At 54.4% G+C, this 25,679-nt stretch overlaps 1 protein-coding gene and 1 long non-coding RNA gene across 11 annotated transcripts in view; one reads left to right on the top strand and one right to left on the bottom strand.

Moving 5' to 3' along the window:
• Positions 1-24,107, top strand: part of GPR68 (G protein-coupled receptor 68) — a 27,831-nt gene extending 3,724 nt beyond the window's left edge. Inside the window, exons 1-4 of one of the 10 annotated variants that reach the window (XM_081830052.1) lie at positions 5,437-5,611; positions 12,890-13,068; positions 16,509-16,569; positions 22,866-24,107. In XM_081830052.1, the coding sequence (XP_081686178.1) occupies positions 23,002-24,084 (1,083 nt within the window). In that variant the 5' untranslated portion in view covers positions 5,437-5,611; positions 12,890-13,068; positions 16,509-16,569; positions 22,866-23,001 and the 3' untranslated portion in view covers positions 24,085-24,107. The other 9 variants (XM_081830050.1, XM_081830049.1, XM_081830047.1 and 6 more) reach the window with 9 other exon arrangements.
• LOC115942921 (uncharacterized) lies at positions 899-5,757 on the bottom strand. The gene is made up of 3 exons (XR_004077494.2): positions 5,526-5,757; positions 2,631-2,691; positions 899-1,847 (listed from the first exon to the last, which is right to left on the bottom strand). It is a non-coding gene; the product is annotated as an uncharacterized LOC115942921 (long non-coding RNA).
• Positions 24,108-25,679: the final 1,572 nt, after the last annotated feature.

Genomic DNA, 25,679 nt, shown 5'->3' on the forward strand with positions numbered 1-25,679 from the left:
CAGACGCAGGGCTCGATCCCACCACCCATGAGACCTTGACCTGAGCTGAGCCGCCCAGGCGCCCCTGCAAGGTTCCTTTTGCCATGAAAGGCAACATATTCACAGGTCCCAGGGATTGGGACATGACATCTTGGAGGAGGGGCATTATTCAGGCTGCCGTAATAGCTGTCCCTGGTAGTCAGAGGGCGCTGTGGCCGGTGGTATACTAGTAATAACTGATGCTTACTGAACATTTACTCTGGGCCAGGGACCATTCTGAGCACACTCTCCAGCACTCTGAGGTGGGTGCCACTGTAATTACCCTCACTGTACAGGGCAGGCGCTGAGAGATTAAATAACTTGGCACGTGGCAGAGCTGGGATTTGAACCCAGGCACTCTGGCTCCACCGTGTGCACCTCCTAACCTTGGGGCCTCACCTCCAGGATCCCAGCCCACAGCCTGGGAGAGGCCAGGCGGGGTCTGAAGCCCAACACAGAGGGAGAATTTTCACTGAGATTTTCTGGGCGAGGCTCCCTCTGGGTCACAAAATCTCTGCCAATCCCCTCCCATGTCAGCCGTTTGTCGACCCCATTAGAGACACCTAAGCCTATCCCAGGGAGCAGTGGGGAGCTTCCAATGGTTCTCGTTAGGGGCTCCAGGCAGGTGAGTTTGGAAGAGCTCCTGGATGCCACCTACCAGTCAGATTTCCTCTGCCCTGCCCCCACACTCACACCCCAATCATATGAGGCCCATAGGAAACAAACAAACAAACCAAAGAAACTAAACCACATTTCCCTCGCTCGCTCCCCGTAAGGAAGAAGCCTGCGTACCTGAGCCAGAGGGGAACACACAAGCCTTCCACAGGCACTGGATGGAGAGGGGTGACCTAACACCTATTGAGCATCCAGTGGGGCAGGCATATTTCTAAGTTTTATACTTATTAATTAATTGACTGCAACAACCCTGTGAGGTACTGTTATTATCCCCATTTTACAGATAAGGGAACTGGGGCAGAGAGCAGTCATGTAACTTTCCGAGGTCACGCAGCCAGTATGAAGAGCCACGATTCGATCCATTCTCCATAAGCAGGAGAACGAAGGCAGAGACTGGTCAAGGCTGGTTGAGCAGTTGCAGCCTGACCCACCCTACGTCAGTCGGCCAAGCCCCCCTTTTGTGCCTTCCCAGCATAACCTGCTCTCTTTGCACCTGCTAGGCTGGGCGACTGGTTTCTATGTCAATAGATTTCTTGAGAGCACTTTTATATTTCATGCTTACACCGATCTTCCATTATTACCCCATTTTTAAAGGAGGAAACACAGGCTGCAGGGAGGCTGAAAAACTTGGCGGAGCGCTCCCAATCAGAAAGCAGCAGGTTTGGGATTTGAACCCAGACACTCAGATGCTACCCCCTCTCCCAACTGCCTGAGCTTGAGCAAGCCTCGCCTGAAGGCCTCTTCCAGAAGTCTGCAGCCCAGCCAGGCATGCAGCAGGGTTTCCCCAGCGTGCCAGATGTGTGTGCTCACACTTCATCTGGACTTGCACTCCCTCCCCACCAGCCTCAGAGTTTCCTGCCTTTGGGTGGCCACATTAGTCACACTCTGTCTGTGAGCCCAAGGATTATGAGTGGGAGCGGAAACAACAGTTGTGTTAATCAGGTCAGTCTGATTAATCAGTTCAGGCCCAAACCTGCTGGAGTGCGGTGATGCCAGGAAAGAGAATTCTCAGAAAAACCATCTTCTTGCTGCTTGAAACTGTCCAGGGACGAGCTTGACTCTGCAGTGGCAAGGATTTCTCAAAAGGAAAGTCAGACACACCAAAAGGAGTAGCTAGGAGGCTCACAACGACAGGAAGCACAGGGCCGGGGAGTCTGCAAGAGGCAGAGGAAGCAGGGGCTCATTCTGTTATTCAGGGGGATAAAGACAGATTTCCTCTGAGGCTGGCCAGCTGTGCTAATTGGAAGGAACTGGAAAAGACAGTAATTTATTTTCAAGTAAATAATCTGTGCACATTCTAAACTATGTGCCTATTCTTCCATTAGTGCGAGTTTACAGTGAAGACGCATCTGGTCCAGTCAGAGACTTGGCAGGAAGAAGAGGCACCGTCAGGCAGGGTGACCAAGGAGAGGTTAACCCAGGCACGGTTTTTCAAAGGTGTGGGGAGGGCTAAGGGAACCAGTGCAGGACAGTGCAGCAGCCTGGGCCTAGCTCCTCGGGGTAGCTGTCGTTACCCCAGGCTGGAGGACGAAGAGGGAGCAGCCACACAGGCCAAGGACTCCAGCTGCAGCTAAAGGCAGGCAGCCAGCCTGGCAGGGGGAGAAATACTCCCTCCTCTTCACTCTCCTGCCATCCTCTGATCCCAGTTGGCGCCTCCCATTGGCCAAACCCAACAGAAGCCAGAGGGCAGGGGAGGCCAGTGATCCAATCCGTGGAGTTAGGATGGAGACAGGTAGAGAGTGGATCTGGATGGGCTGATAAAAAGTCCTTGGCACACTTCTGGCCCTGGTACCACAGTCTCTTTCCTCCACCCCCTCGACTGCCATTTCTGAGCACCTACAGGCCTTCCCTAACCAGACACTGGGAAAATGTGAATGCCGAGACCAAAAAACCCAGGGGAGACTGGAAAAGAAGCAATGGACGTCAACGTCACTTACGCCAGGTATGGAGAAATTCTGCCCACGTCTCTGGAGTCCAGCCCATTGTGGGAGATGATTGCTGTGGGCAGGAAAGACAGTTATTAGTGCAGTGTCTCCAATCAGCATTCCAGGAGCATGGGCCATAATTTGCCATCCCCTAGAACCAGGAAGGTTCTGGAAAACAATGCATGCTTCATTTTAACTTAGTGAGCTGTTTGTTGTTTACAAGGCCAATGCCAGGTTTTGTTTTGTTTTTTTTTTACAAAAGAACAAATTCTGCTGCCCCTGCCAAGGAGTGGATATCTTGACACCAAGAAACACAGCGAAAGGCGACATTGTAGGTTGCACGATGAATGTCTTTGCTTCTCCAAATCTAGCATCTTCTTAGGGAGGCATGGCCAGAGACGCCAACCCTTTTCCCACCGGCCAATTCTGGATCTTTAAATAACTAGTATAGGTACCATGCTGTTCTAGCTCTAAAAAGTGAAGCAGGAGTCCAAATGGAGCTTGTTTTAATTGAAGAGTGTTTACACTTGTAAAAGGTTCTGGGTTTAGAGATCCATAAACAGAGAACAGAGACTGAATGCTAGAAAGAGATAGGCAGGGAGAGAGGGGGCCACCATCTGATCAGTTACAGTGTGTATGCCACCCCCCCAGTTGTGAATCTGGCAACCCCCACAAGATTCACTTTGTAACAAACTTTCTACATGGCATGCACTGTTTGCACCAGTGGGAGACAGAATCCTGGATCTGGCAACTGCCGATGGGCTTTAAAACACCCCACTTCCCTCCTGGGGGGATAGGATGAGGCAGATCATAGTTGCTGCAAGAAGCAGCTTCAGTTAGGACTCTATTCAAGTCCTGGTTCAGACACTCAGAACTGAGTGGCCTCGGGCAATTCACTGAACCTCAGTTTCCTGATCTGTAAAATGGAAAGAAAACTACTTGTTGGAATTCAAAGAGACCATTCATAAGCACTAGGGACACAGTAAGCATTCAAAAGATAAGAGCCATATATAAGAGGGTATGTGGCGGGGACAACAGCAAACATCCATTGAGCCCTAATATCTGCTGGGTGGCGAGCTAAGGGCTTTGCCTGATTTAATCATGAAATCACCTCAACTTCCTTTTGAAGCAGTGTCCCCGTTTCACACATGAGGAACTAGGCACAGAGAGTTTGAGGGATTTATCCAAGGTCGTCCTACTAGTATGTAGCAGAGCTGGGGCTCCAACTCTAGACACTCTGGCTTTTGAAGGCAAACTCTGATGTGCATTTTTATGGCATGCATAATTAATCCAGAAAACTCCATTTGTGAAGATTTCACAAGAAGGAGGAATTTCAAAATGAGGACAGCCTCTGAGAAGAGCTTGCCAGGAGGTTCTTGCTTCCCTCTGCTCCCCCTGCCCCCCCCTCCAGCCAGGGTATCTTCTCCCCGCTTGTCCACTGTCCATTTCCCTCGAGAGACTCACCGAGGGGCCCAGTCACAAAGCGGGCAGTTTTGAGCCACCTGGAGGGCTTAGCCGAGGGTGAGACATCGACTTCTCTCTTCACCTCTCTGCCCGCTCTCTGGTTGCCCTCCATCCTAACCCCCGACCATGGGTCCTAACAACCATAACGGCACAGGATTCTGCAGACTCCCGCAGGGGCCACTCCCAGACACTCATTTCACAAACAGGAATGGGGTGCTCTCCTCTGAGCCAAGCGCTGGGCCAGGAGTGAGTGTCCTGCAGAGAGACAGCTGGGTGCCAGTGACCCTAGTGGATGGTGCAAAAGATGCTGGGAAGGGAGCCAAGGGAGCACCGCACAACTGAGAGCCAAGAAGGCTTGATAGGGGAAGTGACATTTGGGTCTAAAACCTGGGGCTGGAGTTCAGGAGATGGAATTCAGGAGTTCTCTTGAGTGGAGAGGGACACAGTTAAGATCTGCGGGTATGAAAGAGCAGAGGTGCTGAAGGAACAGCTAAGGGTAGCTTGGGGTAGGATGCTGGCTCCGGACTCACCTGCTTGGGTTTGAATCTCAGTGCCTCCACTTACTACCTGTGTGACCTCGGGCTCATTAGTTGACCTCTCTGTGCCTCATCCCCCCACGTGCAAAATGGGGATGATAACAGTATGTACCTAGTAGAGTGGCGAGGATCCGATGAGTTCCGTGCATCTAAGTGCTTGGCACAGTGCCTGGCACACAGTGAGTGCTCAACCCTGCAAAGCTCTGGCTACTGTTACCGCTGTTCTCCAGGGGTTTGGGGCAGAGGACAGGCAGGTGGCCTTAGCGCCTCATTGAATTCCCAATAAAACCAGCAGGAGGTCCTCTGTGTTGTGCCTGGCCACGCATGACTCAGGCACACCCCGGGGGTAGGGTGGGGGAACACCAGGGCAGGGATCCAGGAGGCAGCAAACCTAGGCTGGGCCGCTGGGGCTGAGGTCAGGGGAGCTGGAGAGAGGCTCAGGGCAGCAGCGCGGGATTGCACTTCCTGAGTGGCTACCAATGTGCTGGCGCTGCGGATAAGGACGTGAAAAGCACAGAAAGGTGCTTCCCGGGCTCTGCTCTCAGCTTAGGGATGTGGCGGAGAAGGACCCTTGTCCTTTTGCAGAGGCAAAGCCAGTCTGAGCCCACACTCGGCCGCTCCAGAGCCTGTGCCGGGGACACAATGGTATGGGGGTGGGGAGTGCTGTACCTCTAGGACAGGTCTGAGCGACTGTGGTTCTTCCTGGCAGGCGCCTAGCCTGTGGCCTGTGGTCAGTGACGGGCAGGGCAAGGACCCGCAGGACTGGGTGCGCCCGACGGGGGAAGGAGGGGAAGGGGGAGAGGATGGGGGGACTCGGGGCACCACGAAGAGGAGGGTCTGGCCAGGAAATGGACCCGCCAGCGTTCCCAGACCACCTCTGCCAGCAACCAGAGGACGCAGCGCCCACCTTGCTCGCTGCGCGCTGGCCCTAGGAGGGGGCGCGGACAACGCGCGGGGTAACTGCGCCCGGCACTCTGGCCCTTCACCGCGCAGGTATGTGTCCCCCGGAGCCAGGCCTCTTCCTCTCGCCACGGTCGGGGTCGGTCGGTCGTGGGGTCCCTGGCGCACCAGGAAACCGCCTGCGCACAGCAGAGCGCACCGGGTCCTGGGCACTGGCAGCCAGATCGCCGCCTTCCCCGGCACGGCCCCGCGAGCGCGCGCTGAAGCCGCGGGCCCGTGGGGGCCACGTGTACGTGCGCGGGGCGCGGCGGCCCAGTGCGGGAGCGACGGCGTGCGCGCGTGGGTGCGCGGGACAGGGCGGGCCAGCGCGGGAGCGGCCGCGTGTGCGCGCGCGCTGGGGGCCGGGCGGCGGCGGCCAAGAGCGGGCGCGCCCCGGACGAGCACGGCGGGCGCCTCGCGGAAGCGGGCAGACGCGGCTGCGGCCGGGCCAGCCTGGTGTCTAACCCCCGAACGCCGCCGGCGCGTCCCGGTCCCTCTCCGGGGTGGAATGTCTCTGCCCCGCGGTTGCTGCCTGCTTTGGCAGCCACCCCCTCGGCTGGCTCAGTGGCCACCTGGCAATTACACACACAGACACACACACAAACACACACACAGCTAACCCTGCCCAGATCTCGGCAGGCAGCCCAGTGACACAAAGATTCGCCAGGTTTTCCTTTCCTTCCCCCGAAACTGCTCGGTCGGTCGGTGTCTCTTGCGTGAAGGGCAGGTGTCCGGCCCAGGGAAAGCTTGCCTGCGATTGGCCGAAGGAACGCCGGATGGGGTTGGCAAGGCCTCCGGCCTGGCAGTCGGTGGGCCCGGATTATCCTCAAGCTGGAGAACGGTGATAGGGTGGCCAAACGGCACAGGAAGACACTTTTGGATTTAGGAGGAGGGATAGAGGAGGGAGGACAGTCTTGGAGCCAGAGGCTCTGTGACTTTGGGCAGGTCACTTTCTGTGTCTGGGCCTCGGTGAAACAGAAATAACTATTGGCCATGGCAACCACATAGAGGGTCGTGAGGACAAAAGAGATGTGAGAATGGTCCAGATCTGAGACGATGTGATTGTGTCTTCTGGCACAGGTAAGCTTTCAAAGAAAAGAAGTCAGGGAAAATTCCTGAGCTTAACAGAGGACGTGGGGCTTAAGCAGTGTGGATGCCATAGATTAGGGCATCTGCTGCTGAGAGCCCCATTCCAAAGCTAGAGGACGATGGTCCACATCTCAGCTCTTCCTCTTATTAGACCTATTACCTTAGGCAGATCAGCTACCCTGTTTTTTTTTTTTTAATAAAGATTTTATTTATTCATGAGAGACAGAGAGAGAGAGAGAGAGGCAGAGGGAGAAGCAGGCTCCCAAGGAGCAGGGAGCCCGATGCGGGACTCGATCCCAGGACCCTGAGATCATGACCTGAGCCGAAGGCAGACGCTTAACCATCTGAGCCACCCAGGCGCCCATCAGCTACCCTGTTTTTAAGCCTCGGTGTCACTTTCTGTGAAATGGGCATGATAATAGAGCCTGCTTCCTAGGGTGGTCATGAGATCATGCAGCTGAAGATCTTGCCTTGAAAGCTTTGCAGTGCCCCCTAAACCTTAGCTATGAATATTGTTATTATCATCATGTTGAACCCTTTTGGGTACAGTGCACACTGTAGGGAGGGAAGACTCATCCAACAGCGAACAGTGGAAAACGGGTTTTATCCTTCCTAGCTGGCTGGTCTCAAACAAGATAACTTCCCTCTCTGAGCCTTAGTAGTTCATGGGGAAAATGATGATTATTATATCCACCCCACAAAGTTGTTATAAAAATTAAATAACCATATGAATGAATCCAGCACATGATAAGCCCTCACCTGATTTTGGAGAAAAATAATACTTGTGTTCCAGTTATCTACTGCTGTATAACAAACCACTTTAAAGACAGCTGCTTAAAATAACAGCATTCATCTACTTTGCTCAGGAATCCACGATTGGGGCAGGGTTTGGTGAGGATGGTGTATCTCTGCTCCTTGCAGCATCTACTGATGGGGCCCAGCTGGGGCAAGAGAATCTTCTTCCAAGATCACACACTCGTGTGCTAAGCCAGTTGATGCTGACCCTCAGCTGGGACCGTCGTTCAGGGTCTGGGTTCCTGTCAATGTGGGCCCCCTCCCAGCACGGTAGCCAGGTTTTAAGGGAAACTATCCCAAGTGATAGGAAGTGGAAGCTTCCAGTCTCTTCAGAGCTGGCCTCAGTAGTAACAGCCCACCGAGATTCAAGGGCAGGGGACTTAGACCCCGTCTCTCAATGAGAAAAGCATCAAATCATTTCCAGCTGTCTTGAATCTACCACAACTTGAAAACCTTCCTTTGTGCTTTTGCTTTTTTTACTTTTCCTGGGTGCCATGGTGACAAATTAATTCAACTTTGCAAAGAAGACCAGCAGAGATCCAGATACCCATAACTAGGGTCTTATCACAGAGCCTGTTTTGGTCCGGATCTCTTTCTCTGGGCCTGATTCCGGGCTGAAGGAGCAGCCATCCTATATAGTGGCTTCTCTGGTATCTGTTTCCTTGGAACTTCCGGGGCTTCAGTCCCCAGCTCCGCCAACCCCTTGTCTTTAAAACAAGAGGGGGAAGCCAGGACGAGGGTAATTGGGGTTCAGAAAAGCAGATTTTTCGCAGGTGGCCCAGGCTGAGGATAATGAGCATCGATGTAGCTCTCAGTTTCCTAGAGAAATCTGTTTGTTTTTCAAGAGGGTTGCTGCCTGGGTGTTTGGAGCGACTGTTGTCCTACATTATTAGGTTATTAGCTGATGGGTTGAAGTACCGTGGGTGGGGAGGGCAGGAGGCCAGGGAGGGCAGCAGGCCCCGGGAGTCGCTATGGCAACCTTCAGGTCTGTGGTTTGTGCTTTGGCTCCAAGCAGGAAGGATGTCTGAGACAGTTGAGACCTTCTCAGAGAGACCACAGACTCTCCAAAGAGAGACCAAAGTCTCTCTTTCAGCAGTAGGTTTCCACTGTAATGTATTTTCACGCATGGCCACCCACCCATGTCCTCAGAGTCAAAACCAACCCTCTTCCCATTGCCTCCTCCCAGAGTCTGCCTGTCTGCCCCAGTCTGTTATTTCCCGACTTCAATTTCAGCCACACTGGGCTGCAGAAAGAAATGGATTTTAGATTCATGTATTCATTCACACATTCAGCACATTGTTGTTGTGCGTTTATTTTGGGCCAAACCACCTTCTCCCAGAGAGAGAACAAAACAGACCCAGCTCCTCCTTCCTCCTGGGGCTTACTATCTAGAAGGGGAGATGGGCATGAGCAAGTAATCATACAAAGTCCCATGCACTGCATTGTTAATTATTAGAATATAATTAATTCAGACCTGGCTTGAACCCCAGCACTGCCGTGAGCCAGCTCTGTGACCTTGGTGTCTTCGGTGGTGAAGCCAGGATAATAATATTTACCTTACAGGGCTGCTGTGAAGCATCATCAGGGCACGCTCTGGGATGCACAGCATCTCACATGTAGCAGTAACTCCAAGTGTGTAAGCACCCACCCAGCGTCCCCTTGTCCATGGCCTATCTGTCGTTTGGAACTCACCGGCCACTTCTCTCTGTATGAGGAGCCCTGGTCTCCCCAGCTCTCTGGCAGTCACAGCAGTAAAACACCCAGACCTCACCTTTCAGAAGTTTCAAGTTGGCCAAGGAAAGACAAAAAGAACCCAAGGAGGGATGTGTGGAGGAGGGTGGCATTGGAACTGGGCCTTAAAGCTCTGGTGCTCAGACTTCGGTGTGTGTCAGAAAAACCAAAAGGAATTGCTCAAAGGCCAGACTCTTGGACCTCATCCCGAAGTGATTCTGATTCTGATTCAGTGAATCTAGGACAGGGCCTGGGAACACTGGTGCGGGCCTCCTGAAGCTCATCTGGGAGATGCTGCCTTGAAGACCGGAGGGGGGATTTGACCTTGAATAGTAGGGAGAAGAAGCCAGGAAGTGGGTGGGCCGCGAGAGCAAGGGCTGATGGGGCCTCCTCCCTGCCTTCACACTTCAGCCACCTTCTGCCCATCTTGCCCGCCCTCCACTCCGGGGGCACAGCTCCAAGCCCATCCCTGCCCAGAGGCTCTGTCATAACTCCCCACACCTCCCAGGTGACTCTACTGATTGGGCCCCATGGCTTTGGTTAGACTTTGTCCTGGAGTCAGGGTGGGCGTGGGGGACAATGCCCAGATATTTATTTCCTTCCTTACCTCCTCCACCTCCCAGCCCCTCACCCCAGCTGCCCCCCGTCTTTGGTTATCAAGCATTTATTAGTGCCAGACCCTCGGGCAGTGTGGTACCAGGCACTGTGAGTCTGCAAAAGAGAGAAAGGCAGGCCCGGCTCAGGGGCCTGGGAGCTTGTTAGACGGACATGCTCAGGCCTCACCCCAGACCTACCGAACCAGATTCTACGCGTAAACGCGATTCCTGGGAGATTCACGTCAACATTTGTGAAGCACTGCTCGGTAGGGTATTTTTTGTTTGTTTTTTTTTTTAAAGATTTTATTTATTTATTTGAGAGCGAGAGAATGAGAGACAGCACGAGAGGCAGAGGGAGAGGGAGAAGCAGACTCCCCGCTGAGCAGGGAGCCCGGGACTCCAGGATCATGACCTGAGCCGAAGGCAGTCGCTCAACCAACTGAGCCACCCAGGCGCCCTCGGTAGGGTTTTTAATAAGGGCAATATGGTGGCACAGTCGGCAGAATAAGGACCCCCAAATGATGTCCAGGTCAGTCCCTGGAGCCCATGGATATGTTACTTTACGTGACATTAAGGGAGATTAAGGTAGCAGAATCAAGCTTGCTAATCAGCTGACCTTTAAAGGAGACTGTCCTGGTTTATCCGGGTGGACCCAGTATGATCACAAAGGTCTTTAAAAGTGGAGGAGGGGGGCAGCAGGGTCAGAGTCAGAGAAGGAGATGTGAGGCTGGGAGCAGAGACCAGAGTGACACAGCGTGACATGGGCTCAACCTACCACTGCTGTCTTGGAAGCTGAAAGGGGGCTGAAAGCCAAGGAATGCTGGAAGCCTCTAGAAGCTCGAAAAGGCAAGGAAAGGGATTTTTCCCTAGAACTTCCAGAAGGAAGGCAGGCCTGCCAATACTTTGCTTTCAGCCCAGTGAAACTAATGTCAGACTTCTGACCACTAGACTCTAAGACAATAAATTTATGTTGTCTTATGCCGCTAAGCTGGTGGCAATTTGTTCCAGCAGCAACAAGAAACTCATACAGTGGTCAAGAGTCTTTGGAGTCAAACAGTTCTGCTCTTGCCTAGCGATGGGGCCCTGGGCAAGTTGCTGGCACTCTTGAGTCTCCGTTGCCCTGCCTAGAAGACAGGGATAACCCTGCCTCACAGGACTGGTGCAGAAGTTAAAACAGGAAGCATCTGAAAGGTGCTCAGACCAGGTACTAAGCACATGCTCCCCAAATGGCAATGACTGCCCTCCTTGATCCTAAGTTGCTCCCACCTCTTCCCTGACTCCACCACGGCCGTGGTGCCAGGCACTCAGGGAGGTTCTCTGCTGGTTCTTTTCTTGGTCCTTGAAGCCATCTTAACTTCACACCTGGCCACCTTTGAACCTGCAACAATATTGCACCTTGCATCAGCTCCTGTGGTGTAAGCCTGTGCGAAAGTAGAAGGCCTGGGGAAGGTCAAGGCCGGCCTTCAGGATACAAGTCAGCGAAGGTCCCTGCAGTCAAATAGCAGATGGCTCATGATAAGACACTTGTACTTGTCAGAGCCCTCAGGGAGCCTCCGAGGTCTTTACCCCAACTAGCCCCAAATCGGTAGAGTAGCCAGGGGAAACCAGGTAGTGCACTATAGCAAACACCTCACCGAGCTGGCCTGCTCACCCTCCACTCTTCCTAGGGTGAATCAGACCATGGGGCAGGACCTTCTACCCTGTTTCTACCATCGTCATCATCCCCATCATCACTGTATCCTGACCGACATCAAGGACCTACCAGGCGCCAGGCACTTGCTGGACCTCATCCCCTTTGGTTCTCATAGAAGTCCATTGGTCAGCAAGGTCTGCGGTTTCTCAAGGTCACAGAGCCAGACAGTGGCAGCACGGGGATTGAGACCTGCACGGTCTGGCCCGGCGCCTCTGCCCTTAACCTTCATCCCGTGCCCTTGGGCTTGCTGCCACGTGCTGGAGGTCTTGCGTGGTGCCACCGGCTCAGGGCCGACTCCACGGTCCTCCCTAGGGTGCTTCTCAGATTGCCTGGACTTCTAGGGGCCAGTGGGTGCCCAATAGCCTTGTGGCCTATGGTGCTGTTGCCCTCAAAATAATAGGCTCAGAGGGGCTCAGAAAAGCCCACCAGCCCTTCAGAGTCAAGGTTCTTGGAGGAGATGTTTATGCTGGGGGCAGACAGGGAGGCCCAGGGCTCAGTCTGACCTTCTGGGGCTGCTGTTCTCGTGGGGGTCTACAATGCTTCCGGACTGCTGTCCGCAAGGGCTGAGAGTGGGAAACCGTGGTTTCAGGTGGCAGGCCTGGCGCAGTTTAGGCCCTAGGTCTTTCCAGGATGGAAGGAGCCGCAGAGGTAGACCCTGGCAGCCCCTGGGAGGTCACTGTGCCCCACAGAGCTCAGGCATTCTTGCCCTTCACTGAACTCCCCCCTCTGCCCAGCGGCAGCTCCAAGATACTATCACTTTGGGCTGAAGGACAGAGTATGAATGGGGGGAGGCAGGCCAGGGGCTTCTCTTGAGACTATGTTTTTATTACAGACTCATTACTTTGCACTAGTTGTAGGTTTATTTATTTATTTTTATTTTTATTTTTTATTTTTTTATTTTTATTATTTTTTTTTAAAGATTTTATTTATTTATTTGACAGAGAGAGACACAGCGAGACAGGGAACACAAGCAGAGGGAGTGGGAGAGGGAGAAGCAGGCTCCCCACTGAGCAGGGAGCCCGATGTGGGACTCGATCCCAGGACCCCGGGATCATGACCCGAGCCGAAGGCAGTCGCCCAACCGACTGAGCCACCCAGGCGCCCCTTTATTTTTTATTTTTTAAAGATCTTATTTATTTGACAGAGAGAGACACAGCGAGAGAGGGAATCCAAGCAGGGGGAATGGGAGAGGGAGAAGCAGGCTTCCCGCGGAGCAGAGAGCCCGATGCGGGGCTCGATCCCAGGACCCTGGGATCATGACCTGAGCCGAAGGCAGACACTCAACGACTGAGCCACCCAGGCGCCCCTAGGTGTAGGTTTATTGAGTGAGGTTTGGGGGAGTCGAAGTGATGGGGTCCCCAGGACCCCTTAGGCCACTGCCCGATGCTTGGTGTCATCACAGTTTCTAGTCCTTCTTTCCCGTTTTAGGTTAAGGACAAAATCCTGGCACCTTTTTCTCTTCCTGAGTGGGTGTCTCAGAAGATGTGGGCTCAGCTGATTTGAGTTCAACTAAAGTAAGAATCACCCCTCCACCTGCAGTCCCAAAGGCCCACTGGGGAGGAAGAGGGGATCTCTGGCCCTGGAGAAAGGAAGAGTCCCCACTGCAGGTGAGATATGGTGTCTATTTGCTGCAGAGGGGGCTGGGCAGCCTGGGGGCAGCTCCTGGGAGGGGAGGGTTCTGGGGTGGGGGAGGGGATGCAGGACCATCCGTGGTTTCCGCAGGTATAGACAGTCTGCGGGTCTATGTCCTGTTAGGCTGGGCCAGAGAGAGAGAGCCTTTCCTCTGGCCTGTGTGTCCCCCGGGTAGCCAGGCATTCACTACTAAGTTGACCGTGCACTCCTCATCCACCCGCTCCTTCCTGTGACATGAGGGAAGACCAGCCACGCTTCTGCGGCTCGGGAGAAACATCTGGGTCTAAACCTGCACTACTGCTCCATCACGAGATGCAGACTTTTGCAGCAGCTGACATAGAAACTTTTGCTTGGAGGGCCCAGACCCCACAGGAGGGGATTTTCTTCTGACACCCCTACCAATATAGTTCCCCCAAAAGACTATAATAGTGATTCATCCTCAGGAGAGGATGAGTCCCACAGATCACCCAATGGGGCAGAGAGACTGCACTTTCTCAGTGACCCCCAAGCACAGTGGACGTTGGCTTTCTGGCTCCAGCAACGCATCCTATGAGCCCCTTCCAAGGTGATCACGTCAAAGGGAGGAGGCTCTGCCAACAGAGCATGGCACCTGCAGTCAGCAGCACGTTCTGAGAATCGCCGCTCTCTCACTTAGCTGTGGGGCCCCGGTCTAGACCCTTGGCCTCTGTGTGCCTGAGTTTCCCCATTTGTAAACTGAGGGGGCTGAGCTGGGTAACCTCCAGGGCTTCTTTCAGTCCTGCGGCACTGAGGAAGTTTAGTAAATGCCCCTGAGAGACAGAAGACCCCATGAAGCCAGAGCCCAGTGCTGGCTGCCCGCTCGGGGCCAGGCTACTTTAAAACACTGCTGTTTGCCTTATTCATAGCCCAGAACCTTCCTCTGTTGCCCTGGCTTTGTTGGTCCGCAAAACAGGACCCAACGTGCTTCCACCCCATCGGCACTGCTGCAGCTGGCTGCCCGCTGGAGTTGTCCAGAGACCTTTAAAACCCTGGGGCTCGCACCTCCCCTCCAGAAAGGATGATTTCATCCATCTGAGGTAGGGCATGGCCATTGGCGTTCTTTTTTATAAGCTCCCCAAGTGTTTTCTTAGGTGAGGTGTGACCCACTGACCCAGATGTCGCTTGTGAGCCACCGAAGGGTGACAGCCCGGGGATGGGCATGGAAATAGCCGTCCTCCCCACTCCTTGCCTGTTATCCCGTTGTCCTTGCTGGTCGGTGTACGCAGTATATTCTAGTTGCTGGAGCACTGGCCTGTCTGAATGGCTCAAGCAAGGACCCCTGGGGCAGGGGTTCAACCTCCTGCACCCCCTCTCCTGGTCTTCTGTAGGTGCTCAGGGTGGTTTGATGGGTAGACTTAGTGCACTCGGCTCCCCCCGCAGCCCCCCCTGACTCCCCAGGCCCCCTGCCCCTAACTCAGGCTTGAACAGTCCTGGTGAGGTTTCTCCCTGCCCCCCTGGGGTGTGGGGCAAGCGTTCGGAGGATGTGTGGAGGGAGCCGTCCCCCCACCCCACTCTCATCCTTGGCTGGGGAGTGTTCCTCGGCAACCGCCCAGCCTGATACCAGATCGGAGTTCACATGATTCTGCCTCAGCTCAGGAATGGGCAGCCTCCTGCTGGGATTTTCTAGACCGAGCTGGGAGGTGTGGTCTGTGGAAAATCTCCGGAGGGGAAGCGCGGGTCCTGGCTGCAGGGTGGCCTGCCTGGGGCGTCCCCCAGGCCCGGCAAGGTGAGTCCAGTCTCCTCCCCCAGGCCTCTGCAGAGCGTCTGGAGGAAGCCCGGGCTATTTGAGGTTTGAGGGCACAGCTCAGCCAGGTGGACAGTCAGAGAAGACCCAGATTCCCCCTTTGCTGCCGCTCACTCCCTGCCTGCTCCTCACCTGGCGGCAGAGACCGTCATCACCTTCTTGGGGTCTGGAGGCTGAGCAAGGCGGGGGATCAGTCCGCTGCTTCCAAACGGAGGATGGTGACTCATTAGTGGGTCAAGAAATCAATTTAGTAGCTAACGAGCTGCATTTTGAAAACCAAGTAGAAATGATCAGAGTGCAAGTCCTAGGGTAAGTATTGCTTTGGGGAAGTTTGTTTCTCACTGTGCATGCATGCGTGTGTATAATGTCTGTGCGTGCTTGGTTACAATGTCGTGTGTTCTTGCTGTGGCTTGTGGTCGAAAGAGCTTAAAAGGCAGCAAATTCGTGCCATGATGCCGGGTTCTGGATTCAGATCCACCTGACTTACTGTATGAACTTGAGCCACTGGCTTAGGCTCTCTGGGCTTCAGGTTCTGTGAAAGGGGATAGCCGTGCCAGCCCAGCTGCCTCAGAGGGACAGCCTGAGCCCCGAGGCCCCCCCAGCTCCCCCATGGGACTGAACTTCGAAACAGTTGCAAGGGCTTTAGAAATGATATTGTCTCCTTGTTGTTGGTGCTGGAGTGAGGATAGTTGGGAGCCAGATGGGACCAAGGCAGGCTGCAGCCTGATTTCTACTTGTGTCCCAGAGGGAAATGTCAGCCTCTGAGAGCATGCAGAGGTTTAACCGCTGAAGGGAAGGGAAGCTGGGCCTGCCGGAAACTCCCCGCTCTGTGGGCTCGGGGCTCCGTGAGTAACTGTCTGTGTGCGTGCCTGAGTGCAGCACACGGAAGGGACTCGAAGATTAGATCACTGTTATGCACCAGCTCAATGCCAGCATCAGGCACCTCCGCCTTCTGGCTGGGAATGTGCAGGAGACTCTCAGCTTGCGTCAAAGAGGCGCTTCCTTCCTTCCTCCCAAAGAGGGCTAGTTTCTCATGGTCGTTAAAGTCCTCGGAGACCTCCGTGCTGTTGGACATTTGTGTAAAGATTTGCTTTTAGGTGTTGGGTTGTTTTGTGTAGTCTCTGGGTTTCTTAGCTGGATGATGAAGTGTTTGAGGCAGACGCAGGGGGTCCCCAAGTTTGTTCTTTGTCCCGATCCCCACCCCTTGGGCAACCACGGACTGGGCGCACCTTGGGTTTTCCTCAGTGGGTGTTGAGGAAACAGTTGACCTGGTAGAGCACCTGCCAGGTGCAGGGGACCAGCCCAGGACTCAGCCTGGGGGCCCTCGTGGTGGCATCCGAGGACTGGGGCTCAGTGAAGCCTGGAGGTAGAGGGTGGTTGCTCAGTGATAATCATGACGGACAGAAAGAGAATGTGATGCAGAAGAAAGTGTGGGCCGATCTGACTTCAAAACCTGGCCTGCCACATCGTGACTGTGGAATCTTGAGCAGGTTGGTTCATCTCTCCAACCCTCAGTTTTTTCGTCTGTAAAGTGAGCCCAGATAAGAGTGGTGTTGAAAGAGAGTGAATGTACGGAAACATTCCTGGTAGGTGGAGGGCTCTCCGCTGATTTGGCTTGGTTCTGCCACTCTGTCTACGTTTTTCCATTTACAGATCACTTTTGCATCCACTGTGTCCCTTGATTTTTGAGGAGCAAGTTTCCTATGGAGACCAGGTACAGAAAGGACACTCCTGGTCAGGGTGTAGTTTCCATCTGGGGGTACGTGTGTCCTCAGGAACCAGTAGGGGAGGCTGGCTGGGATTAGACCTAGGAGAAAAAGCTGGAGCCTCTGACCAGCTCTGGAGGCTTGAGCAGATGCTCGGCTGCTGGAGTGGAGGCTAGAGTAAATCTTCCTTCTTACTTTTCTGTTTCTATTAATGACATCCCCACTGTCCCAGCACCCAACCTCAAACCCATCTACCTATCCAGTCACCCATTCATCCATTTCTCTACCCATTAACCCATCCGTCTATCTGTCTACCCCTCGCCCATCTAGCTGTTTACACATTCAGCTACCCATGCATCCACCCATCCATCCATCTCTCTACCCATTCACTTACTCATCTATCCATCTACCTTCATGCATTCATTTATTCATCCACCTGCCCCCCATCTATCCACCCATTCACCTATCCACCCACCCACCCACCTACCTCACCACCTCTCCACCCACCTACCAAGTAATTTTTGAGAGCTTACAAGGACCAAGCACTGAGGAACATCTCAGATTTGCCCCTGACTCAGATTTGTCCATCTCCCTTCTCATTAGTTGTCAGTTGCTACAGCTTCTTGTCTCCCCTCTGGCCATGCTTCCTCATACCTAGACCCTGTCATGCCAGGCTACTCTCAGTTCCCCAAAAGTGCCCATTATCCCTCATAGTTGGCCTGTTGCACACATTGTTTTCACAGACAGAAACTCCCCTCTGCTTGGGCAGCCCTTCCCCCTTCTTCTGTCTTAGCCTAACTTGCTGCTCAGGAAGGCTTTTTGGGCTGGGTCGGGTTACCTCCTATGAACTCCCTTAAAATCCTGTGCTCTCTTTAGGAGCTGGTTTCACCTGTCTTCTTCACTGTCCCATGAGAGTAAATGCACCTTGAGTTACACTAAGTGACAGTGTCTAGCGCAGTGGCTTCCATACAATAGATACTCAATAAGTATCTGTTGTGTGAATGGATAAATGAATGGATGGATGGATGGATGGATGGATGGATGGATGGATGGATGGATGAAAGATTGGAGGGCCATTGAAGGATTTGAAGTAGGAATGATTATGTTAGATTTGCATTTTAGAGGATGGCCTTAAGGGTGGTAAGATGGAGCCAAGAAATCCAATAGGAAGCCATTGCACTGATTCTGGGGATGAAGCCTTGACCAAGCCAGTCTAGAGCACTGGTGAGGAAACTGAAGAGGAACAGACTGATGTGGGAAATATTTAGGAGCTGAAAATGGTAGAACTGGGTAATTAACTGGATGCTTTGGATGAAGATGAGGAAAGAAGCTGAAGGCCCTTTAACTGGGCAGGTAGAGATGACCCTTCCAAGAGCAGATTCATGCAGAAATGAGGGAAGTGGGGTGGGCCTGACTGACCATGTCCGGTGAGGCAGCGGGACGCTGGTTTTGTCCACCGTCCACCTGGTGGGAGCTCTAGGAGTCGTAGAGTGCAGATGGGGTTGAAATCAGAGAGGGATGCTGTCCCCCAGAGGATGTGTGTGGTGTGAAAAGAACAAACCAACATTAAATGTGAGTGTGAGGGATGCTCACAGCACCACCATACACTGCCCCCGGGTAAGAGTAAGTTATGCCTATGAGATTGGAGGTTCCCTGAGGGTGGGAGAAATGCAGAGGAACTGGACTCTTGGGCAAGCCACTCCATCTCTCTGGGCCTCAGTTGCCTCATCCCTCAAATGGGGGAAATAACAGGGCCTTTGTGAAGATGGGGGAGAGCAGATATGAAATGCTCTGCAAACTGTAAAAGATTTTGCAAATACGAGGTGTAAGTACCCCGACAGATCCAGTCACTGTTTGTCGAGAGATTGAATCAGGCTATTGACCTTGCATGGGCTGTATCCTGGTTCTGCCCACGAGGTCCTGCTGGGTCCTAAATTTCCCTTCCAGCCACCTCTGCTCCCCAGCTTAGGAACTCGTGTTATCTGGGTGCTTATCCTGCCACTTATCAGGAGCCAAATCCCAGACGTTCCAGACGTTTGAGCGCCTGGCTACACAGGAGTGTGCTTCGTGGGTCCACTGCACCAACATCACCTTAGGAACACGCTGGACATTCCCAAGCCCCACCTCAGACCCACTGACTTAGAAACACTGAAGGTGAGGCTCAATAATCTGTTTTAAACAAATCTTCCAGAGCACTCTAATGCACCTAAATTGAAAACCACGGCTCTTAAAACACCCTTTTTCTACAAGGGAACGTAGGAAGTGCTTTAATCTAAACATAGTAAATGTCTCTTTTTTGCCCTGCAGGCTTGAGTATTTTTGACTCTGGTTGCCAAATTTCGATTATTGTTGGCCTAGGAAAGAGGAAGGGACACGCTGTTGCCCCAGCACTGCCCCGTCCCCCACACCCCTGCCCCCCACACAGATACACACTCACGGCCAGTAAACAATAGGCTTCAGCCTGGTGACTCTCAGTGAATTCCTAAGACCTGACAGCACGTGTTTTTCGCTATGGCTTCATTCGCCCTGGGTGAGTGCTCCTGGGGACGGCTCGGGGCCCTGGACTGCTGTCCGCTTCTCATATGGAAGCCAGCCAAACCGTCTGGCCCCGCAGGTGTGGGCTTGGGATTCGGGGAGAGGGGGGCTGGCAAGAGGAAGGTGAACGGAGCCACAGTTTGACACACGGGGCAGAGTTTCGGGGTCACAGGCCTCAGCTGCCCCTTTCCCCTTCTTCTCACCATCAAAACATATAAGCAGAACCAAAACACACAAAAAGCAAAAAAAACCCAAAAAACGAAAAACAAGAAAATGCCCTTGTGCACCACTGGTGGGCATGTAAAATGGTGCAGCTGCTGTGGAAAACAGAGTGGCAGTTCCTCAAAAAATTAAAAATAGAACTACCATCTGATCCAGTAATTCCACTTCTGGGTATCTACCCAGAAGAGCTGAAAGCAGGGACGCGAATAGATAACCGCACACCCATGTTCATAGCAGCATTATTCCCAAAAGCCGACGGGTAGGGCAGAAGCAAGTGTTCACTGACAAATGAATGGGAAAACCAAATATAGTAAATACATACAACAGAATATTATTCAGCCTTAAAAAGGAAGGCAATTCTGCAATATGCTACAGCATGAATGAATCTCGGGGACATTTTGCTAAGTGAAATAAGCCAGTCGCCAAAAGACAAACCCTGAACGATTTCTCTTAGACGAGGGCCCTAGAATAGTCACATTCACAGGAACAGAGAGTAGAATGGTGGGTGCCAGGGCCTCGGGCGGGGGGCAGAGGGGGATGGGGAGCTCAGTTAGTGTTTCATGGGGACAGAGTTTCAGTTTGGGACGATGAAAAAGTTCTGGAGACAGATGGTGGTGCTGATTGCATGACAGTGTGACTAATCAACTGTACATTTTAAAATGCTTTCCATGGTAAATTGTATGTTATATATATATATGTAACCACCATTAAAAACACCAAGAAGCACTCCCCTCCACCACCATCACTGAGATTCCAGGCTTGTGTAGGATGGAGAGCTGAGCCCGACCAGGCATCCTCATCTTCTGGAGACTGAGAGTTTGGGAGCGAGCCTCAGCTGGGGATGGCTGTCAGGAGGCAGGGAGGTGGGACATGCAGCAGGGAGACCCAGGCTTCCTTCCTCAGTCCGGCTTCGGGCGACCTTGGTTTCCCCACCTGTGAAATGGGGCGGTGGCATTCACTTATTCCTTCCAGAAGTGTTTATGAGAGCCTCTGAAGTGCCAGGCACAGTTCAAGGTGCACCTGGCCTCTGGCCTCTTGGAATTCACATCCCCGTGGAGGAGACAGATCAGCAGCCGCAGTCAAGTTAACCGACAAGAGCAATCTCGGATGCTGCTGGGGGCTCTGAGGAGCAGTCAAGCAGGAGGTGTGAGGGTGGCCGGGGAGGGGGCTACTTATGTGGGGTGGTCAGCTGAGATCTTGCAGAAAAGGAGCCAGCCCTGCTGTGGAGGTGGAGGTTGCGGGGGGGTGGTGTGTGTGTGCAGGGGACAGCTCTCCCGAGAGACAACGGCTTATGTAGCCGAGGCCTGAGCCGCAGACAGCTGGGTTTTATGGCTAACGCATGGTGGTGGTGGGCGAGGCCGAGGGAGCTGGGCGGGGCCAGATCACGCTGGGCCTTGTAGGTCCTATCAGGAGTTTGGGTTTTACTGTAGGTGTGATAAGAAGCCATCTCAGTGGCTTTTAAGCAAGGAAGAAGAGGACCTGGTTATATTCTAGAAAGAGGGCTGTGGCTTCCATGTGGGTCATTGGGGGGGGACGAATGGGAGAGCTGGGGTGGGGGAGGGAACTATGTGAGGAGGGTAGCTTTGGTAGAACCATCTCTTGCCCGTCTAGAGACCCTTATGAAAGCTACAGGGTCCTTCCCCAGGAAGAATGCCCATACTTACTTATTTACAAGATTGAGCAGGGGGTTGCAGGGGCATCTCTCAAGTTTACCCTCCCTGCACCCCAGGACTGGAACCGCTGGGCTGGGTGTCTCTGAGCCCCTTCCCTGCACGCTGCACCCACTTCCAGGCTGAGCCCTGGCTCCAGGGGCCATGGGGCCAGGCAAGAGCCACAAGAGAGCTGCAGGGGTGAGGCGGCGGAGGGAGGGGCCGTGGTCAGCAGGTACTGAGGTGGCTGCCCGGCATACTCTGAGGGGTCTCCCTTCTGGGTCCCTGAGTCGCAGCTTGACTATGGTGGAGAGACAATGCAAGGGGCAGGGTGGATCTGCTGATACTTCAAAACAGCTTAATTCAAACCTCCTCACTCATTCAGAATTTGCAACCCTATGGACTGTACCTGCTCGAGGCGGGGGGTGAAATTGGTTCTTGGGTGGGGTGAAAAAAAAACCTTAGCTATTACAATGATTTGTCACCCTTCCAAGGGTCACAGTGCGCAAACAGATGTGCAATATATTTGGGGTATTAAAATTTCACAGAAAGGGGGCGGTCAGGGGAAAAAAGTGGCTAATGAGGCTCTCTGGGAGGATGATTCTTACACAAACAAAAAATTAGCAGTCCTGATTTAGAAACAGTGAGATTTTTCAGTGGGGCCAGAAGCGTTCACTCAGTAGAGTAGCTCAGACCTTTCGTTTCGATATATTAATTTATAAAGTGGGCTCACAAGAGAAATCTTTGTTCTCTCTTGTTCAAATGTATTTGTACACATAGAAGTAGCATTTTTTTTGTTGTTGTTAAATTCTCAGCAATATGAGCTTTCCACCAATGTTAAGACTTGCCATATTTTTTTTTTTTAAAGATTTTATTTATTTATTTGACAGAGAGAGACACAGCGAGAGAGGGAACACAAGCAGGGAGAGTGGGAGAGGGAGAAGCAGGCTTCCCGCTGAGCAGGGAGCCTGATGTGGGGCTCGATCCCAGGACCCTGGGATCATGACCTGAGCCGAAGGCAGACGCCTAACGACTGAGCCACCCAGGCGCCCCAAGACTTGCCATATTTTACTCTGCCTCTTTGCCTCTGGTGAAACAATGCCGTGGATTTTGGCATCTGTCATTTTACGTGGCCCTGATGCTGACCCGAGGACAGGTGTTTCTGTGCCCACATTACAGATGAGGACACTGACACTCAGAGACGGGGAATCGCTCGCACAGCCTGTAAGCGGCTGACCCTGGCCTGGCACTCATTTCTGTTGGTTCCTTGTGTTGTTCCCTGCGCTGGGTCCTCGACTCCACGGAGAGGGGGTGAGGTAGCACCTCCTGATGAGCACCCAGGAATCCAGGCAGTGCCCCGTGGGAAGCATGCTCTTTGTTCCCCACCAGAGCACAATAGGACGAGGCAAGGTTGGGTCCCTTCCGGGCTGGCTGGAAAGGCCCCCAGAAGGGGCTGTGGCCTCAGGGCTAACTGACCTGGTACATTCTTGGGAGCAAGTAGGAAAACTGTGAATGATGCATAGTGCTGTCGTAGGGAGAGGGGCCGGGGCCCTTGCTGTTGTGTGCGGGTTGGAATTGGTCTTTACCTTGAGCGGCCCTTGGAGAGCGGGGCTCGGGATGAGTCTGTGCTCACGAGAGCTCCTAGCCTTCCTTGCTGCCCTGAGAGACCAGGAAAATAAATAAGGGATAGGAAGCCAGGGAGCGGGGACAGGGAGGCACAAACCACCATTGAGTGTCTTGGTGCGTGACCAAGGTAGCCAACTAGATAGTCGAGTTGAGTTGAGGTTGGTCCAGTCGTCTCCATTGCGTGAGGCGCTTAGAACGGTACCTAACACCCAGCAGGGCTACATAAACGTCAGCTGCTGTCATCCTAAGCCCTTCCTGCCTTTACCTTTCAGGGGCTTACCCGCCACCGAGGAGGCCCAGCTTTTGATGCAGCTTGAGCCACAGCCGGTGAACAAGATGGCTGTAGAGAGACCGGCCCGGTCCCTGAGCCGGTGAGGGGCGAGGCGCCCGGCGCCCTGAGGCCCAGAGATGGGGAACGTCACTGCGGAGAACAGTTCGCTGTGCGCCATTGACCACACCATCCACCAGACTCTGGCCCCGGTGGTCTACGTCGTGGTGCTGGTGGTGGGCTTCCCGGCCAACTGCCTGTCCCTCTACTTCGGCTACCTGCAGATCAAGGCCCGGAACGAGCTGGGCGTGTACCTGTGCAACCTGACCTTGGCCGACCTCTTCTACATCTGCTCGCTGCCCTTCTGGCTGCAGTACGTGCTGCAGCATGACCACTGGTCGCACGGGGACCTGTCCTGCCAGGTGTGCGGCATCCTCCTCTACGAGAACATCTACATCAGCGTGGGCTTCCTCTGCTGCATCTCCATCGACCGCTACCTGGCCGTGGCCCACCCCTTCCGCTTCCACCAGTTCCGCACGCTCAAGGCGGCCGTGGGCGTCAGCGCGCTCATCTGGGCCAAGGAGCTGCTGAGCAGCGTCTACTTCCTCACGCACAAGGAGGTGGTGGAGGACGAGGACCGGCACCGCGTCTGCTTCGAGCACTACCCCCTGGAGCCATGGCAGCGGGGCATCAACTACTACCGCTTCCTCGTGGGCTTCCTCTTCCCCCTCTGCCTGCTGCTGGCCTCCTACCGGGGCATCCTGCGCGCCGTGTGCCGCAGCCACGGCACCCAGAAGAGCCGCAAGGACCAGATCCAGCGGCTGGTGCTCAGCACCGTGGTCATCTTCCTGGCCTGCTTCCTGCCCTACCACGCTCTGCTGCTCGTGCGCAGCCTCTGGGAGGCCAGCTGCCAGTTCGCCAAGGCCGTCTTCAACGCCTACCACTTCTCGCTGCTCCTCACCAGCTTCAACTGCGTGGCCGACCCCGTGCTGTACTGCTTCGTCAGCGAGTCCACGCACCGGGACCTGGGCCGCCTCCGGGGGGCCTGCCTGGCCTTCCTCAGCTGCGCGGGCCCCGGCCGCGCCCGGGAGGCCTACCCGCTGGGCGCCGCCCAGGCCTCGGGGAAGGGCGATGAGCCCGAGCTGTTGACCAGGCTCCACTCGACCTTCCAGACCCCGAACTCGCCCGGAGCCGGGGGGTCGCCCGCGGGCGGCGTGGCCTAGCCGGGGCTCTCGCCGTGGGGGGCCGGGGGAGGCCCGAGCTCGCCGCTGCCGCCGCCGCCGGCCTCCCCGCTCCGCCACGGGCAGGGGCCTCCTTCTGCCGGAGGGAACCATGGGCCGCGGCCCGCGGCAGGACCTCTCTGGTCCCGGGGCGCCCGCTCCAGCTTGCTGGGCCCGGCGGGGATGAGCCCCGTCGGTTCCTGGGGGTTGTCTGGTGCGGGCGGGGCTTCTGGCGAGGGGCAGACGGCCAGTTGTCACCTCCCTGGGGTTCTCGAAGAGAAGTTGCCGGGGCGGGGCGGGGGAGCGGGTGGTGCAGAGTGTGAGGACATGGAGGCTAGGGACTGGGGGGAGGCGAGGGTGGGGCACCTGGGGGCACACGTGCCAGGACCTTCCAGTGCCATTGTCACGGATGACACCTCTCCTTATGGGGAAGTGCCTCCTGGGGACACGACACATGAAGGTGTATTGTCATCATTAACGCTCGGGACCCACCCGTTTGTGGGAAGAGGACCTGCCAGGAGGAGGTCGGACGGGGAGAAGAGGTGCATGGTCGGGGACAGTGAAGGGAGTGACAGGAGAGGACAGACCCCAGCTCCAGGCATGTCTCACGTTCAGAGGGAGAGTTGAGCGGATTCCCCAAGCCCCGGGACTGATAGAGGACAAATCCCAGGGCTCCCCGGGGCTCCCTGAGGCCATGTCTGTGTCCTTTCAAACAGGCAGTACTGAAAGCTCTGTGTCAGGACGGAGTTCCCAACACACAGAGTCCCCCTAATTAGTTTTCTGTTTCCATCTGCCCAGAAGCACTGGGCACGGAAGCCAGGGCTTGTGTGTGTGCATTAAAATGCCAGGGTCTCCATGAGAGCTCTGTGCCAAGACACTGAGGCTGGGGTTATGTGAGTGCTGGTGGTGTTGCCCCCCCCCACCCCAGTTCCCGCCTTTGTCCCCTGCCACACACCCTGTGGAGCGTCTAGCAGTCTCAGGAGCATGACACGCTCTCCGTGTTCTCAGATACAACAAAGCAAAACAGAGACACGTTCTCTAGCATCTCTCAGCCCAAAGGCCTAGGGTTAAGCTCCACAACGGTTTAGATAGCCCCTAGGACAAGGAGAGGAGGGGGCCCCCGGGCTCGTCCTGCCCCCTTTCTTCTCCAGCACTGCTCCTTTGCCAGATGTCCCACGTCTGCACGTGGAGAGTGACAGTGGGCCCCAGGGGCCGCAGGTAGCCCAGCGTACTGACGGCCACCTCTCTGCCATCATCTTCTGTCCCAGAAGCCTCGGTATGGGTCTCATCTCTCCTACAACTTTGTGCCCAACCATGTTGAGCCTCCACCCTGGTGAACACAACCAAGGACCAGAAGAACTTCTTGCTGCTCCAAGGATCTGGCCACCTTTGCAGAAATGCTAGCCCTTCAGATTTCCTGGTCGGCGGGCTGGGGCCAGCTCTGACTTCTCTCAGAGTTCTGGATTCCAGCTCCCCACACCCAAGGGGCTAGGTGGACTCAAGCCTTGAGAGGGACCAGGGATGGGGAGATACAAGCTGGCATCCACAGAACATTTCTGGAATCTGCTAAAAGGAGGGCCAAGGAGAATATTTCAATC

Source organism: Leptonychotes weddellii, chromosome 9 (assembly GCF_054177405.1).
Source record: "Leptonychotes weddellii isolate Sample4059 chromosome 9, ASM5417740v2, whole genome shotgun sequence".
NCBI lineage: Eukaryota > Metazoa > Chordata > Mammalia > Carnivora > Phocidae > Leptonychotes > Leptonychotes weddellii.